The 16,849-nt window shown below is 37.5% G+C and overlaps 1 protein-coding gene across 1 annotated transcript in view; it reads left to right on the top strand.

The window, feature by feature from the left end:
* Positions 1-16,849, top strand: part of IPO8 (importin 8) — an 87,231-nt gene that overhangs the window by 42,269 nt on the left and 28,113 nt on the right. The window contains exons 10-16 of the mRNA XM_004700002.3: positions 882-981; positions 4,580-4,656; positions 6,309-6,425; positions 6,864-6,953; positions 9,008-9,173; positions 10,891-11,051; positions 12,587-12,712. Coding sequence (XP_004700059.1) covers positions 882-981; positions 4,580-4,656; positions 6,309-6,425; positions 6,864-6,953; positions 9,008-9,173; positions 10,891-11,051; positions 12,587-12,712 — 837 coding nt within the window. The remainder of the gene's footprint in view (positions 1-881; positions 982-4,579; positions 4,657-6,308; positions 6,426-6,863; positions 6,954-9,007; positions 9,174-10,890; positions 11,052-12,586; positions 12,713-16,849) is intronic.

The following is a 16,849-nucleotide window of genomic DNA, read 5'->3' as shown; positions in this document are numbered from 1 at the left end:
TATCATCATCTTATTAGAGGCCTGACATTTTATATGTCCATCCCAAGCCCCTTGATTAAATAATAATTTTTGGCAATAAATAAACTGATTTTATTTGTTGTGTTCCTACAAAGTAGTGGTTAATTGATAGTATTTCTGCTCCAACTAATACCTTTAGCCATATTTTTACAAAGCTGTAATATAAGAATAAGAATGAAAAAAAATTTTTAATTAAAAAAATATGAATGCCCTCATCCTTACACTGAATTTTTCTTTTCAGGATTTAAAAATTTGCAATAGATAAGAGATGATCCTTTTTTATATATGTTAAAACACAAAAGGATATAAAGCATTAGCAGCAGTGTACTTGGAGACTAATAGATGTGATTTCTTTTCTCCTCAAAACGGCATTTGTAGAGTTACAAATCAGATTTTTTTTTTAATCAAAGAAAAATGTAATATTGTTGAGTCACTGATATTTAGGATTCCAAGGGGAATAAAACATTTCAAAAATAAGAAATAAATAGTAAACATGACCTTGGGTTAACATATTTGCCTCTTCCGTTAAAGAATCAAAGTATGCCTAATATTGATCTTTTCGTTGCTCAATAAGTATATTATTCCTGCTGCTGGTTGAAAGAATAATGTTATATATATGTCTTTCTAGACACATGTAACAGTTATATCAAAACAATTTATGTTTACCTCTTTATCCCAAACCATGCCTCCACAGCTCTTCCTTGTTTCACTTGATGAACTAGATGCTTAACAGAAAGGTGACTGACTGTACCAGATTAGAGCAGCCATAACAAAACTCAGATCGTAAAGGCTGCCAGTAAATGCATTTTTGATATTGCCAAATATTCTACATTCATTCATGATTTTGTGTTTTCTTCTCTCAGAATATTTCCGAGGATGTGATTTTTTCTGTGATGTGTTATAAAGATGAGGATGAAGAGCTATGGCAAGATGATCCATACGAGTACATCAGGATGAAATTTGGTAATCCTCATCAGTTCCTGCATCTGTAAAGTGCTGTCACAATTTACATTTTTGAGCAGATTTTATCAGTTAAATTTTCAAAGTTTGGGGGAGGGGTGAAATTTTTTTTTCAAAGTTCTGCTGTGCAGGATCAACTCTGAAAATCCATGAGTGTTTGAGGTTCCATTGAACCAGTCATTGGGATCTTTGGATGTGGGACGTGAAAAGCCACCGTATTCATCTGCTTGTGGGTGCTAAAGCATCGTGGAATCGCTCTTGTGCTTGTTGTTGTGCCAGTGATCTGTAGAGACCGTGCCTTTCTGTGCTTTTACAACATCCGTTGTTCTCTGTCTGAGAGATCCCTTGGATTTCTACATATTTTAAGAGTGCCCCGATTTGGTGCCAGGGACTAAATATTTCAGAAGAAATGGGGTTCCCTGCTGTGGCCCACCAAATGTGGCCTAGTTCTTTGGGGTCTTCTTGGAACATATTGGATTGTGTATGTTGCCTGATTTCACTTCCCCTACCCCCAGTTGGAATTAATCACTCCACAGAATACTTGTGCACTTACCATGCCAAATCTTATTTGTGAACATCTGTCTTTCCCATCTCAGAAACTATCTGACTACAGAACTGTATCTTAATTACTCACTTTATTTTGCATTCATCGCCCTTGCCTCTGGTAACCCTTCAGCGAGTGCTGAAGTAAAACTGATCAAAGGAGAGTGCTGTCCTGGGTCTGCTGCAGGGCCTCTGTGACAGAGCAGTGCTTGCCCCTTGTTGGGCAGGTGTCCCTCGTATACAGATTGATCGACAGGTGTAAGTGCAAGATGATTGGACTGTGTTGTTTTTATAGAGCTTTGTGTCTTGTATTAATTAATTCCGTGGGTGAGGAGGTACTTCTTTTTGGAGAAAGTGTCCAAAAAAGCAAGTGAATGCACCCTAAGATTTATGATCTGCTTATCTCCACATTCTACTGTTCTCTTTTGAAAATCACTGCATTTTTTTGGTGTAACTTAATTCTTTTCTCTAATGCATTTGCCTAATTTTCTGTAAGCCAAACTTTTTTTCATTTTTCTCTGAAGCAATCTTTAAGTACTTACCTTTTCTATAATATTTGTGTTTCGTATGTAGAGTATTTGTAGCTTTCAGCTAATGATCATTATTCCTTATGTCAAACATGATAGTATCTAGTTTTTTAAAAAATTGAGAGTAGTGTGTGCTGAGGGACAGTTGGGATTTGCATTTTATTAATCAATTAATTAATATGGATACGCATGGCCCTCTAGCTGAGAAGCAGCAAAACCCATATAGAATAAGCCCACCAGCCTGTGTGATCATGAGGTGTTGATGGGATCAAGTATCAGGCATCAAAGACCCAGAACAAAAAAATCATATCAGTGTGAATGAGGGGGAGCGCAGAGTGGAGACCAAAATCCAATCTGTAGACAATTGGACATCCTCTTACAAAAGGGTCACAAGGAGAGACGAGACAGGGTGCAGTATAGCACTGATGAAGCATCCAACTTTCCGCTAGTTCTTTAATGCTCTCCCCCTAACCACTATCATGACCCCAATTCTACTGTACAGATCTGGCTAGACCAGAACATGTATACGGGTGCAGATAAGAGCTGGAAGCATAGGCAATCTAGGACAGACAAACCCCTCAGGACCAATGATGACAGTAGTGATGCTAGGAGGATAAGAGGAAGGTGGGGGGAGAAAGTGGGAATCAATCACAATGATCTACATATTAACCCCCTTCCAGGGGGATAGACAATAGAAAAGTGGGTGAAGGGAGACGTCAGACAATGTAAGACATGAAAAAAAATTACACATCAAAGGTTTATGAGAGAGGAAGAATGGAGGGAGGGGGAAAATGAGCTGATACCAAGGGCTCAAGTAGAAAGAAAATGTTTTGAAAATGATGGCAACCTATGTACCAATGTGCTTGACATTATCGATGTATGAATTGTGATAAGAGCTGTAAGAACCCCCAATTTAAAAAAAATTTTTTAAAAATATTTTAAAAAACATTTAAAAAAAATAGGGATACGCCAAGACTAGTTAAAAAGTGATTTTATTATTTCAGCTTCAGTGGCTTAGAATGCAGTGGCTATTGGATGTATGTATTTTAATTTTAGACAACTATAAGGAAGAACAATTATTGAACTAGTTTCCTTTCACTAGCAAATCTTTATATGAGCAAAACCTTTGTATCTTATTTTATTGATTGTCAATTTCTTTGTGCTGCTGTAATAAATACCACAGGAAGGTGATCCTAAAGAATTGAAGTTTATTTGTCTAAAAATTCAGGAAGCTTGAAGATTATATTTTGAGCACTGGCTCTAGGGGAAGGCTCTCACGCTTAGCTCTAGGAGAAGATACCCTTCTCAGCTTCTGTAACCCAGCCTTCTTTGGCTTCTTGGTGATCTGCATGGGGACGTCATTTGGTGGGAAGTAGAGACTTTGGCTAGAAGAGCCACATTCAATCATCCACTGCCCCTGCAACAGTTCAGTCTGGAACAGTGACCAATGTTAACACAAGAAGTAGTATAATTCTAGATTTTGTAAAACTGAATATGAGCTCAGGCTTTAAGACATTCTAGTGTAAATGCTGACCCGGTTTTGTGACTCCGAGCAGGTCAGATGCAGTGTTTTCAGGTGTAAAACAGGCAATAATAATATTGATGATAGAATTATGTGGGATGATAACACATGAAATAACTGCTTAGCATAGTGCTCTGCACAGAATACACATTGCTAAATGTAAGCTATTAGTATTATTATGTTTGATTTTTATATCTTACATAGTGAAGCAAAGGCCAACATTAGTCTTACTTTTATGTTAAAACACAGACATTCTCAGGTTCTTCTCAAATTTTCAGATATTTCTATAAAACTGCCTGCCTGTTTTGAAATTTGTCAACATGTTCATGACATGAAATAATGTACTAGTTTTACTAGATACACAACAAAAGCCGGTTGACTCTGCCTGTCGAAACAGCTAAGAGCTGTCCTAGCAGGCCCTCAGGGCTTGCACACTTGTTGCTCCTTCTGCTTAGAGGGCTTTATCTGTAGTCTAAGATCGTTTTCTCCTTTATCTAATGTACTCGCTGCTTAATTTTTACCTTAACAGAGAATGGGATAGACTCTCTGGGGATCCTATTTGAATTAGTAACCATACCCTTATTCTTTGTTTTCTTACTTTGTTTATATTTCTTCTGAATCTGACCTCTTTGTGTGTGTGTGTGTATAATCTTTTAATTTTTTCTCTTAACCACATAAGCAGTATATGGCACTTTTTGGGTTACCTTTGTATCTGCAGAGCCAGAACAATGCTTGGTACGAGTAAACATTAAATAGCTGTTTTTAGATATCGCCAGTCCTCCGTGATGCAGATACTTTTGATTTTGTTGTTTTCCTTAGTATCTATGCTTAGAAGAGAAGGCTCTAAAGTATGATAAATATGGTTGCACATGAGAACATGGGTAAGATAAACGTTCAGCTTTTTGTTGTTGTCATATCATGTGGAATGTTATATGTCTCGGATTTAGGTTTAAAATCTGTACTAAGTAGTTCCATTCTAGTAATATGTCTTACCCTTTTGCCCTCGTAGATATTTTTGAAGATTATGCTTCCCCAACCACAGCAGCCCAGACTTTATTATATACTGCTGCCAAGAAAAGAAAGGAGGTATATGTCATTCTCTTACGTTTAAAACGGAAAGGTAGCCTATATTGATTTGATACTTGAATATACGAGGGGTACCCCTCCAAAAAAAAAACTGGAAAAAAGCTTTCATAGTATGTATTTTTCCCGCTAGGCGAGCATCGAGCAACTTGCTCTGAGTTAGTGCACCTGGTGGTGTCGCCTGGGAAGGTTCTCTCTGGTCACAGTGAATTTTTTTGTAAAAGCAGTTTCACTTGAACTTTGTTTTATTGACATGGCTAATTTAAAAGAACAGTGTGAGGCTGTGAAATTTTGTTTCCTGCGTGGTGGGGGAGGGGGGAGAGAATGCTGCAGACACTGTAGTGATGTTGAACACAGCTTACAAGGACAGCACTACAGAAAAAAACTCAAGTGTGTGAGTAGTTTCTTGTTTGAAAAAAGGGTGAAATATTTTGATGACAAACCTTGTTCTGGATATCCGTCAACTTCTTGAATGGATGAAAATGTTGACTTGTAATGCATTTGGAGTTTGTTCCACCAGATCAGACTGTTAATTAAGCTTTCTATTTAGAGGTTCTGAAAAAATTGCATAACAGTGTGCCACAAAAAAGACCTGGGGACTGGTTTTGCCACCATGTCAATTACCTGCTCACGCAGCCATCTCAGTGCAACAGTTTTTGGCTAAAAACAGCATGCTTCCCTTGCCCTCTTACTCACCTGACCTTGTTCCATGTGTACTTCTTTTTGTTTCCATGAATGAAGAGGGACATGAAAGGATAGTGATTTGATGACAATATAAGAGGTAAAGAAAATAACAAGGGAAGTGCTGTCAGCCATCCAAACAAATGAGTTTGAAAAATGTTTCCAAGAATGGAATAGCAGATTTGACAAATGTAATAAGTGTAATGGAGAGTACTTTGAAGGTGATAAGGTTGTTTTGTAAAAATATTTAAATACACACACACAAATTAAATACATAGCTTTTATATATTATAATTCTGTTATATTAAGTTATAATTTGACACTGTATGAACACTGTTCTCTTCTAGTGAATGGACAAAGGAGTCTTGGTGGGGTAGTGGTTGTATATTGGGCTTCTTATTTCAAGGTCAGGAGTTTGAACCCATTAGCAGCTCTGCAGGAGGAAGATGAGGGTTTATATGCTCTTGTAAAGATATGAAAATAACAATAATTATAATTTACCAAGTGTTCATAGGTGTGGGAGTGTGAGGAGATAGGAAAAAAAGAGGGACTGATACCAAGGGCCCAAGTAGAAAGAAAATATTTTGAAAATGATGATGGCAACATATATACAAATGTGATTGATACAACTCATTTATGGATTGTTATAAGAGCTGTAAGAGCCCCCAATAAAATGATTTTAAAAAAAATTTTAGTGTGGGTAGGCCAAGGGCCAGCTCTACTCTGTCTTATAGGGTTGTTATGAATTAGAATTGGCTCAATGGCAGTGTTTTTTGTTCTGTTTTTAGGGAGTAACAAGGTGAAGTATCATTGGTCATTCTGTTTTTCAGTAAATTGTACCTTTTTACTGGGATTATAATTGTTTGATATAGGGAAATAGAAATCTTTCTGAAATTTTGTGTTTCCTAATATGATGTACTTTAGGAATCAGTGAAAACGCATGTGGAATAACATAGATTCTTCTCTCTGTCTAGGTGTTGCCCAAAATGATGGCCTTCTGTTACCAGATTCTAACAGACCTGAACTTTGACCCCAGAAAGAAAGATGGAGCCCTGCATGTGATTGGTTCCTTAGCAGATATTTTATTGAAGGTCAGGATGATCAAAATGTTAATGTATGCGCTTAAGCCATGAGGAAGAAGGCGAAGGAGAGACTGAAAGTCATGAATGATTTAGACTGGTGACTGTTTCTGGATAATGGAGTGGACGATAAATTGTTTGTCATCTATCTCTTTAATGAAAAATAAGCTGTCATTTGTTTCTGTCAGCCTGTCCATATGTAACTTGCTGTATAGAGAATGATATGAAATGACTTGAGTGTTAATTGTTTTATTTCTACAAAAAATCACGATCAAATTGTCTTTGAGATACTATATTTTCTTCATTTAAAATATACAATATCTAGGTCAAACACATTTTTCAAAATTGTAATTAAAAGTGTATTAAAGGTGAGACATGATAAAACTAAGTTTTTAGAAGTACTTCTTATGTATTAAAAAAACCAAGTGGAAACTTTCTATTTTCTAACAGAAGAGTTTATTCAAGGACCAAATGGAGTTGTTGCTGCAGAATCACGTGTTTCCACTGTTATTGTCTAATCTGGGATATCTTCGAGCTAGAGTAAGTTTTTCATATTCCATATGTATCATAAAATCTTGTCCTATCATTTAATTATTGAAGTAATTAGTGGAGACATTGACTTTGCATATTCAGATGAAATGATCGTGTAAGGTCCATTATCATCACGTCCATTGAATAAAGAACAGGCTCATAAATTAGGGGTTTGTGGGTTTTAAACCCAGTTCTTTCATTCCCTAGAACTTCACTTGCTTTATGGTGTGAGAGGGATGTTGTCAGGAGTACTATGGTGATGTAATTTTATAAACAGACTTATTTCCATTGTCTAAAGCAGCATAAAATTCTAATTGGGTTAAACATTTGATTATAATTTCTAGCATATTAGGTAGTTACTGCTTAATTAAAAAAAAAATCCATGTCAGTTTATTTGTATCTTAGCTCATTATATTTCTTGAGCCAATATATTTTATGGAGAAATACAAATACAACTTTAATTTCAATGCTTTGTAAAATACATTAGCACAAAATGTCTCACTTAAAACAATAGGAGCTAATGATACCTTCTGTATGTATATATGACTAAAGAAATGTTTGAGAAAATGTGGATTAGGGGCATTGAAAGCTAATGAGTATTTTTATAGTTGTATCCCTCCCTTTAAGAGATTGTATAAAATAAGGGCTCTAGTAGAAAGAAGATGTTTTGGAAATGATGATGGCAACATATGTACAAATGTGTTTGACACAATGGATGTCTGTGTGGATTGTGGTAAGAGCTGTAAGAGCCCCCAATAAAATGATTTAAAAAATGTAAAAATTGCAATCCTCTAACTGAAAGGCTTTAATGATTTGAATTAGTTACTGTTGATTATGTGTTTTGCACCTAGGGAATAAATAAAGGAGAAATATGATTTCATGGTACATTAGTTTAAAATTTCATGAGCTATCATACCCACTGCTGTTGGGTTGATCTCATCACATAGAACCCTGTAGGACAGAATTGAACTTCCCTGTAGGGTTTCCAAAGCTGTAAAGTTTGATGGAAGCAGACTGCCACATCTTGTTCCCTTGGAGCAGTGGATGGGCTTGAACTGTCACCCATTTGGTTAGCAGCTGAATGCTTAACTATGGTGCCACAAGGCTCATTTTTGGTAAGCTATAACCAACCAACCCCACTACTTTTGAGAAGATTCTGACTTGTGATGACCCTGTATAGGCTTTCGGAGGACGTAAATCTCTGGGGATAGATAGCCTCATCTTTCTCCTATGGATCTACTGGTGGATTTGAACTGCTGACCTGGTTGTTAGTAGCCCAACCAGGGAACCTATAGGGAGTTAAAAATATTTGTATCTCTTTGAAATTAAAAAAGTTTGCTAAGTTAGCTAGTGTATGGGAAAATAATGCCTCACGATATGTGTAAAGGCCAGCAAATGAATTTTAATACTGGTTTTGTAAGAGCTTTTAATATAAAGGTCGAGTTCTCAGTTATACTATTTTTTTGTTCATTTTATTGGGGGCTCATACAACTCTTATCACAATCTATACATAGATCCATTGTGTCAAGCACATTTGTACATTTATAGCCATCATCATTCTTAAAACATTTGCTTTCTACTTGAGCTCTTGGCATCAGCTCCTCATATTTTCCCCTCCCTCCCCGATCCCCTCTCCCTCATGAACCCTTGATAATTTATAAATTTTTTTTTTTTCATGTCTTACACTGTCCGACGTCTCCCTTCACCCACGTTTCTGTTGTCAGGCCCCAAGGGAGGGGGCTATATGTAGATCCTTGTAATCGTTTCCCCCTTAAACTATTTTTTTAAAGCGTAAAGATGATTTTTGGGGGGAGATACTTAACTTTGGCTTCTTTTTCCTATGACAAATGTTATTGAGTATAGATAGTTTAGAAGTAATGAAACTGTTTTCTTATGTAAAGAGTAGCCCAACTGGAAGTTAAAAACTGAAGATAATATGCTACTGTCTAAGAAGAAACCAGATCTGACAGGCTTAGTGATGGTCTGCGGTGTAGAAGTTCTTACTCATGTGATGTTACTGTAGAATGCCTTCGTCCTAATGGCCCTGACTTCTTTCAATATAGTCCTGTTGGGTACTTCATGCCTTCAGTTCTTTGAAGTTCCACAACGAGTTCAACCTAAGAAACGCAGTGGAGCTAGCAAAGAAGAGCCTGGTTGAAGATAAAGAGATGCCTGTCAAAGTGGAAGCCGCCCTTGCGCTCCAGTCCCTGATTTCTAACCAGGTCCAAGGTAAAGCTAAAGATATCTTTTAGACTTGGTTTTTGTTCGTGTATTTTCCCTCCTGTTCGCCATTACCTTCTCCGATAATTCCTCTCCCTTTCAGTGCTAGAAAGAAGACTAGTGTTAGGGTGTAGAGTTGAGATTTCTGAGCTTTCACCCTCGGAAGTCAGCCCGGGGCTTTTCGTACCCTTTCCAGGACTTGCTCTGGGCCGGGCAGTGGTCTCTATTGGGAGACGCATTGCTAACTGGCAGCGCCAGTTTCCACGTGTAGGCTTGGTGTTAGCTTTGCCACTCACTTGCCGTGTGAGACACATGATATGTCAGTTTCCACTTTATACTTAGGAGAGTCGGACTGGGTGGCTTCCAGACTGCTTTCTAGGAGTCTTGTTTTGCAGGCTCTGGGAATGGCAAGTAGCATTTCTAATGAAGTGCTTCGTTTGTTCCTGAACAATAACGATAAGCTTCTGGATCAAATAAACCAGTCAACGTAAATTCAGTTTTGTGAAGAACATGAACCTACTTCAGGCCCATTCAAAATGTTTCACTGGGAGGTTTGATTCTTTACGCAGGATATACTGCTAAGTCAGTGGTTCTCAACCTTCCTCATGCCACGACCCTTTAATACAGTTCCTCATGTTGTGGTGCCCCCCCCCAAAGTTATTTTCGTTGCTACTTCATAATTTTGATTTTGCTACTGTTATGAATGAGTGACCCCTGTGAAAGAGTCATTTGACCCTGAAAGGGGTCGCAACCCACAGGTTGCGAACCATTGTGTTGAGTGGTGAGTGGAGTGGGTTGATATGGGCCCCAGCAGTATTGGGCATAGTCATTTTATTTTTTTTAAGTCATGCTTTGTTTTGTGTAAAGTGGAAGTTTATACAGGTGATTAGGTTTTCGTTTAATGATTTCTAAACAAATTATTCCTTGATGGTTAAATGTTCAGTTTAACTGTCATCATTTTCATTCATTCTTTTCTGGTGGTCCATTTTCCCTGTCCCCTTTACTGTCTTCTGGTTGCTCTAGAGCACTTTTTGACCATTTGATCACATACATGATTTTTTTGATGAGTTTGTTACTCATGGGTGATACGCTCTCTTTTTTGAGCCAATTTGATACGTATCCAAGAGGTGAACTCAAGGATATTTTTAATGTAATTTTAAAAGAGTATGAGGGCGCTTCCAAAAGTTTGAGAAAATTTCATTATTTTCTAATTGCATTTTTCCGTGAACCCTTTGAAGAAGCCTCATATCTCAGGATGCTCATTTCTGGGAATTATCTAGTCTCAATTAGCTCAGTAAATGTGGACTTTTTAAGAATTGGGGTTTTCTCCTACAGTTTTCTCTTGTTCTGTCATCCATCTAATGTGGCCCCAATTCAAATAGTCTGGGCTTAGTCTTTTTGCACGTGATATTTTATACTTGTGTCCTGATGTTAATTTGGGTGTATAAGTCATGCAGATGACAGAACTTTTGTATAATTAGAAGTTAATAGGGGCACTGGTATTTTGCACAGAGCAGTTGTTTCCTGGGTAGGATTGCTTAACCTTTGTTACTGAGGGGAAATTAATGCATTAGTGAACAGTGTTTTGGTATAACTTTCAAACGTAGTCATCACCAAACAAGTGCATCTAAAACCGTATCTAGGTATTAGGCTACTTTACCTTGTGATGAGATTCTTTCCCTACCTATAAGTGCTAATTTTCACTAATTTTGTTTTATTACACTAGCTAAGGAATGTATGCGGCCACACGTGAGGTGTATTATGCAGGAGCTGTTGTATATTGTCAGAGAGACAGAGAACGATGATGTCACTAATGTGATCCAGAAGATGGTATGTGAATACAGTCAAGAGGTGGCCTCCATTGCTGTTGATATGACACAACACTTGGTAAGACTGGGCAAAGTTTTATGTTAGTTTGGTACAAAAGCCCTAAGTAAGCTAAATAAATTAAAGCTTAACATCTAGTGTTTGGTTTTATAGGTAACTGACACGTTCATGTAAAAATCACTGTTTGCTCCAATAATGCTGACACTGTCGTTAGTGTCATGTATTAAGATGGTCAAATCATCGTTGTAGTACGTAAGCCCAATCGGAATCATGTCTTCAACATGCATTGTGCTGACTATTCTTTCTGTCAGTATCGAAAGGACTGCTTTTCTGATATTTTCCTACCTTGACTATCGGATAAGGTCACTTATGAACCCCAGAGCCATTGTAAAGAGGCTAGTTATTTTTCAAGGGGTTCATAAACCTTAGGGGTTTTATAAATTAAAGACTAGTGCCAGTGCTAAAATTTAAATATTTAAAAAAGTGAAAAGTGTTGAGGTAAAACAAACAAAAAAATCTCCCCAAACCCATCACTATCAAATTGATTCCGACTTTTGACAATTCTGTGTGTTACAAAGTAAGACTCCATAGAGTTTTCTTTGCTAAAATCTTTACAGGAGTAGATCCCCAGGCCTCTCTTCTGCAGTGCTGCTGGGTGGGTTCAAACTACGGATCTCTGTGTTAGTGGTCAAAGGCAAGCCATTTGTGCCGCCAGAGACCTCATCCCATTGTTGTGATGTCAATTCCAACTCAGAGCTTATGGCTCATTATTTGAGATTGCTTTAAAAAATGTGAATAAGTAAAATCTTAGTTCCTCCTGCTTTTCTTTCAGTGTTTGTTCTTATTTTTAAAGGTAATTATTGTTGTCAAAGCAATACATGTAAGTAATTTCAAAATACAGGACCAAACCCACACTGAGTCGGTTCTAACCCACAGGGACCCATTAGGCAGAGCAGAAATCTTTTCATGTGTTGCTCCGAAATTTTATAACGCTGTGTTCCTTCTGCGGTCTTCATTTCTCTGTGTATTTTCTGTGTGTATATTAAAACAAAATTGTAAATAAATTTTCTTTATTTTTGGACAGTGTATTAGTTGATAAATTTCCCTCTAACATTTTTTTGTTCTGTATTTCTGGAACCGAATATTATTGCCTGGACTGAATGTCTAATTTCCTGTTTTTGTTTTTTTTCCTATTTTCTATATTGATTCTTTTTGTTTCATCCCTTCTTGGATTATATGTCTTTATCTTTTCAACTTTCTATTGGATTTTTAATTGTAGTATCACATCATTTTGTTTCCCTTTACTCCCTGTTTTCTATTTTAATAACAATCAGAAGGTAGGTAGCAATCTGGTACTAATAGTAACATATTCCACTCAAGTCACTAGATAAGGAAAAATTGGTTATATTTAAAACATGATAATTTCTATCATTATAAGAAAATACATGATAAGGAGTGCAAGAATTAGAATTTGAATAATGATAATTATATATATATAATACTACCTCTTTTGTGAAAGACTTAATTTCTTGCTAACTTATATTGGTCGGGGACTGTACCAATTATTGAATATTATTTCAATGTTATTTTTATAGGCTGAGATATTTGGCAAAGTTCTTCAAAGTGATGAATATGAAGACATTGAAGACAAGACAGTAATGGCTATGGGAATTTTACATACCATTGACACTATCTTGACAGTGGTAGAAGATCATAAAGAGGTGAAATATCGTTGTGTACATTTTATTATGCTTTTTACAGTACATTATTTGAAATCTGTATGGTTAATAGAGATGCATTTTAAAACCTTGATTTTAAATTGCTATTTAGTCTGTTGCAAAGTTTAAAACTTTAAAACTTATCATCAGTAGTTAACATTTGTCACAAGGTGGGTGGTCACTACAGTAAGGTCCCAGAGCTCACAGGTGAGGAAACCTAATACCTGCACTGGGGGACGGTATGTGGAGGTCTGGGTGACACAGAGGGAGGAGATAGCAATAGGAATGTTTACTTCTCTAGGGAGAGAGAATCAACCATGTGCTCACTTTAAGGCAGCATAGCTCTTAGGGGAGAATCTGTGGGAATGATGTTTTAAAGCAGGATAATGTACTTGGACTTTATCTTTTAACGTACCAAACTGGTGGCTTTCCTACCATGGAATACTAGCTTTCCAGATTACTTCTGTTATAAGTTAGGGAATATAGTCCTAGTCATATTTCCCTCAGTGTTAGTTTCTCGCAGTAGAAGATTTCACCTGATCATTTTAATTGATATGTTCTCTTAAAAGTGTATGCAAGAGTTTGTCAAAAGTACTGCTATAAAAAAATCATAGAAGCTTTTATTAAGCACAAACATAAAAATGAGAATGTGTTTCTCAACGCATCCTCCACTTAGGCCTATATACTTTGGAAGGGGTTGTTTCCTTCTTCCACCCCGAAGAATTCAGTTTATTTTATTTTTTATAAATTTATTTCATATTTTATTTATTTTTTAAAAATTTTATTAGGGGCTCTTACAATCCATTGTTATCTGATACATAGTAGTACGTATATTCCATTGTTCTTGTCTAGAGATTTATTTTCCATTAAGCCCTTGGGATCAGCTCCTGCTCCCTCCCCCAACCCTCATGGTCCCTTGATAGATTGTAGATTGTTAATTATTTTCAAATCTCACACTGACCGCTGTTTCCCTTCCCCTCTGGTTTCTGTTGTTCTTCCCCCTGGATGGGGCTGTTCTTTATTTTTATTCAAACCACATCAATATAGCAGTTTTGGTGTCCTCATTGGACTCAAAGCATGCATTAGAAGTTAGAAATTGAAAAAATCTCAAGAAGGAGACAAACCAGTCAGGGTGCAGGGGAAAAAATGAGGAACTGATACCAAGGGCTCAAGTAGAAAGAAATTGTTTTGAAAATGATGATGGCAACCTTTGTACAAATATGCTTAACACAATGGTTGGATGTTTGGATTGTGATAAGAGTTGTACAAGCCCCCCAAAACTGATTAAAAAATAAATTTAAAAAAATCCCCAAAGTTGAACTCTTGCAACTCTTGCTCTGCGCCCCCAACCAACTCCCTCTTGAGTATGTTCCCTTATGTCTCTGGGTTCTGTGAATTGCTGCGGTGTCCTACAGAACTCACAAGAGTTTGAGGAAATGCCTCGTGGTCGGTGCATTTCAGTCCAAAGTCTAGATGTCAGACAAAAAGGTAAGCCAGATGCTGGCACCAGAAGACACATTCCACTCTTGGTTCTTGCCAGCGATGAGGTCACACCCTCTGCTTCTCGGTGAACTTACTGTATACACAGTCGGATGACTTTGCAGGGAATCCTGTTTCCAGTTACTCACAGGTGAATTCATTCAGTATCTTTCTCCACCTTCATACCAGACCCATAGAGGAAAAGGCAGTTTGGTGGGAGCTACATGGTATAATCAAATTTCACCCAGATGTTTGATCTCTTCTCTACCTCTGAACTGTAGCTTGTTTATGTGTATATGACTTGGGACCTTTGGCAAGATGTTTCCAGTAGGCATTGGCCTCCTACTAAGCTTAATCAGCCAAGATTTTCCCCAGGCCACTCCAGAACCAGTTTTCTTTCTATTCTTCGCTCTAGTATATAATTCCTTACATCCATTGTTAAGTAATAATAACTAAACCAAATCACTGTCACTGAGTGAGAGCCTGACTCCTAGCGACCTCCCTGTGGGTTTCTGAGACTAACTGTTTATGGGAGCAGAAAACCCATTCTTTCTCCCGCGGAGCTGCTGGTGGTTTCGAACTACCAGCCATGTAGATCGTAGCCCAAAGCGTAACTGCAATGCCACCAGGGCTCCCAACTAGTAAGTAAGTAGGCATTAAACAAAGAATGTGGTCTGATTGACACCCTCTATTAAGGTCACAAGTCAGTCTCATCCCATTCCTGCTTGTTAGCAGACAATACCCACCAAAGTGGAACCCCAGGTGTAGGCATATGAAATCCAGTATTATTATATAGCACATAAGAGATTATGGCTGGAAGGGCCATCTAATTGAATATGACTCAGATTTTTAAGTAATATTAAAGGAACATGTGAATTTAGGATTAAGAGAGGTATGGGTTAAAATTGGGGCACTATTCAAATTTAGCTTCATTATTTACAGATGAAAAACCTTAGTCGTCAGCTAAATGGCTTTACCAAGGTCATAGTTTAAAATTAGAGGCAAAACCAGAATTAGAGTTGCTTGTTTACTTTATGATTTTGAGCCTTGACTTATGAAATGAAAACTTTAACAGATTTTTCCCCCATTTAAAAAATATTTATTGGGAATTAATATAGCATGTCATTCCATGGTTCAATCACGTGAAGCAGAATTGTACCATTGCTACCACAGTCAGTTTCCCAATATTCTTCTCCTTCCTGCACTCCTTGTCATCGTCTCCTTTTACCCTGCCACCACCACCACCACTACCCCTTCCCCACCCAAACCCTTATAGGTACATCAATCCTGGATTCATATACTGAAAACAACTCCAAGAGGGTGACCCCCAATGACATTACACCTCTGAGATAAACCCTAATATGAACAAAGAACAAAACAAAGTGTAACAAAAACACCGGAAATGTTGAAAACCAGATCAGGTCCCGTGTGCATCGTAGGGGGATCAACTGACCGTTTTTTCACTGTTCAAGTTGGGATTATCCCTTGATCTTCTATCCTCTTCTCTCCAATGCACTCTGTTTAATGAGCACTTTTCCCCCATCCCTCAATTGTGGATAGAAGGAGATGACTGAACGCTTATTTCTAATGTGGTTCCCACAAGTCTGTCTTAGGCTCCCACTGTCATCCATAGCCTTCACAAATTGGATTCTCACAATTTAGGCTCTGATAACTAATCTCTCCTTCGACTTCGGATTATGTGATTTATAATCCTTTGGTGACTGATGATGGTGTGCTTCCTCCATGTGGACTAAGTTGACATCTCACTTAGATGGCTCAGACGCTGTTTTATCTGATAACTGGGCACCATTAAATTTCTTCACCACATTTTGCTACAGCACCCAGACCTTTTGTGTTGGCTTCCTGAGGCTGGGTAATGAGCAGGGTCATGATGTAAGAACTACCGCATATACTTGAATATAAGCTGACCCGAATATCAGCCAAGGCACCCAATTTTACCACAAAAAACTGCATAAAAGTGTTGAAAAACTTGACTTATCCATGAGTATGTAGGTAATTGTTTTTATGTTTGGAGCTAGGATTTGGTGTGAGCCCGAAACCCATTCCTGGATCTGTTTGTTTTATCTGCCTTTGGCTCCCTTTCAAAACCTCCTTGTTAATTTATGGTAGAGAGGCTTATCGATCATTCACCTGCGGCATAATGATCTGTTAATATTGTCTTGGATTAGCCCTGGTACTAATTTCTTAAAGCCCTGTTGATAGAGGGATATTGGGCCAATGTAGGCTAACTCCATATCACCGTTCCTGAATTATTCACTTGTACAGAAGCAATCATTTTTTAGCTGGATGCTATTTACACAAACAATGGTGTTAAATGTCAGGGAAATTTACAATAGTAATCACTGAAAATGGCAGTCACAGGTTTTCCAGAATAATACATATCTTAATACAGCATATAGGGCATTGATATGTTTGTCCACTTACCAACAGTTCAACTATCTTGGTACAGGTGTCTTCCACTTCCTCACACACCATTTAAAAAAATCATTTCATTGGGGGCTCGTACAGCTTTTATCACAATCCATCCATCCATCCATCCATTGTGTCAAGCACTTTTGTACATTTCTTGCCATCATCATTCTCAAAACATTTGCTTTCTACTTGAGCCCTTAGTATCAGCTCCTGATTTTCCCCTTCCAC

This window comes from Echinops telfairi, unplaced genomic scaffold (assembly GCF_000313985.2).
Source record: "Echinops telfairi isolate 266 unplaced genomic scaffold, ASM31398v2 ScPeMD7_21;HRSCAF=78, whole genome shotgun sequence".
NCBI classification, from domain to species: domain Eukaryota; kingdom Metazoa; phylum Chordata; class Mammalia; order Afrosoricida; family Tenrecidae; genus Echinops; species Echinops telfairi.
Note: the sequence above shows the minus strand (reverse complement) of the source record. Positions and strands in the feature narration are given on the sequence as shown.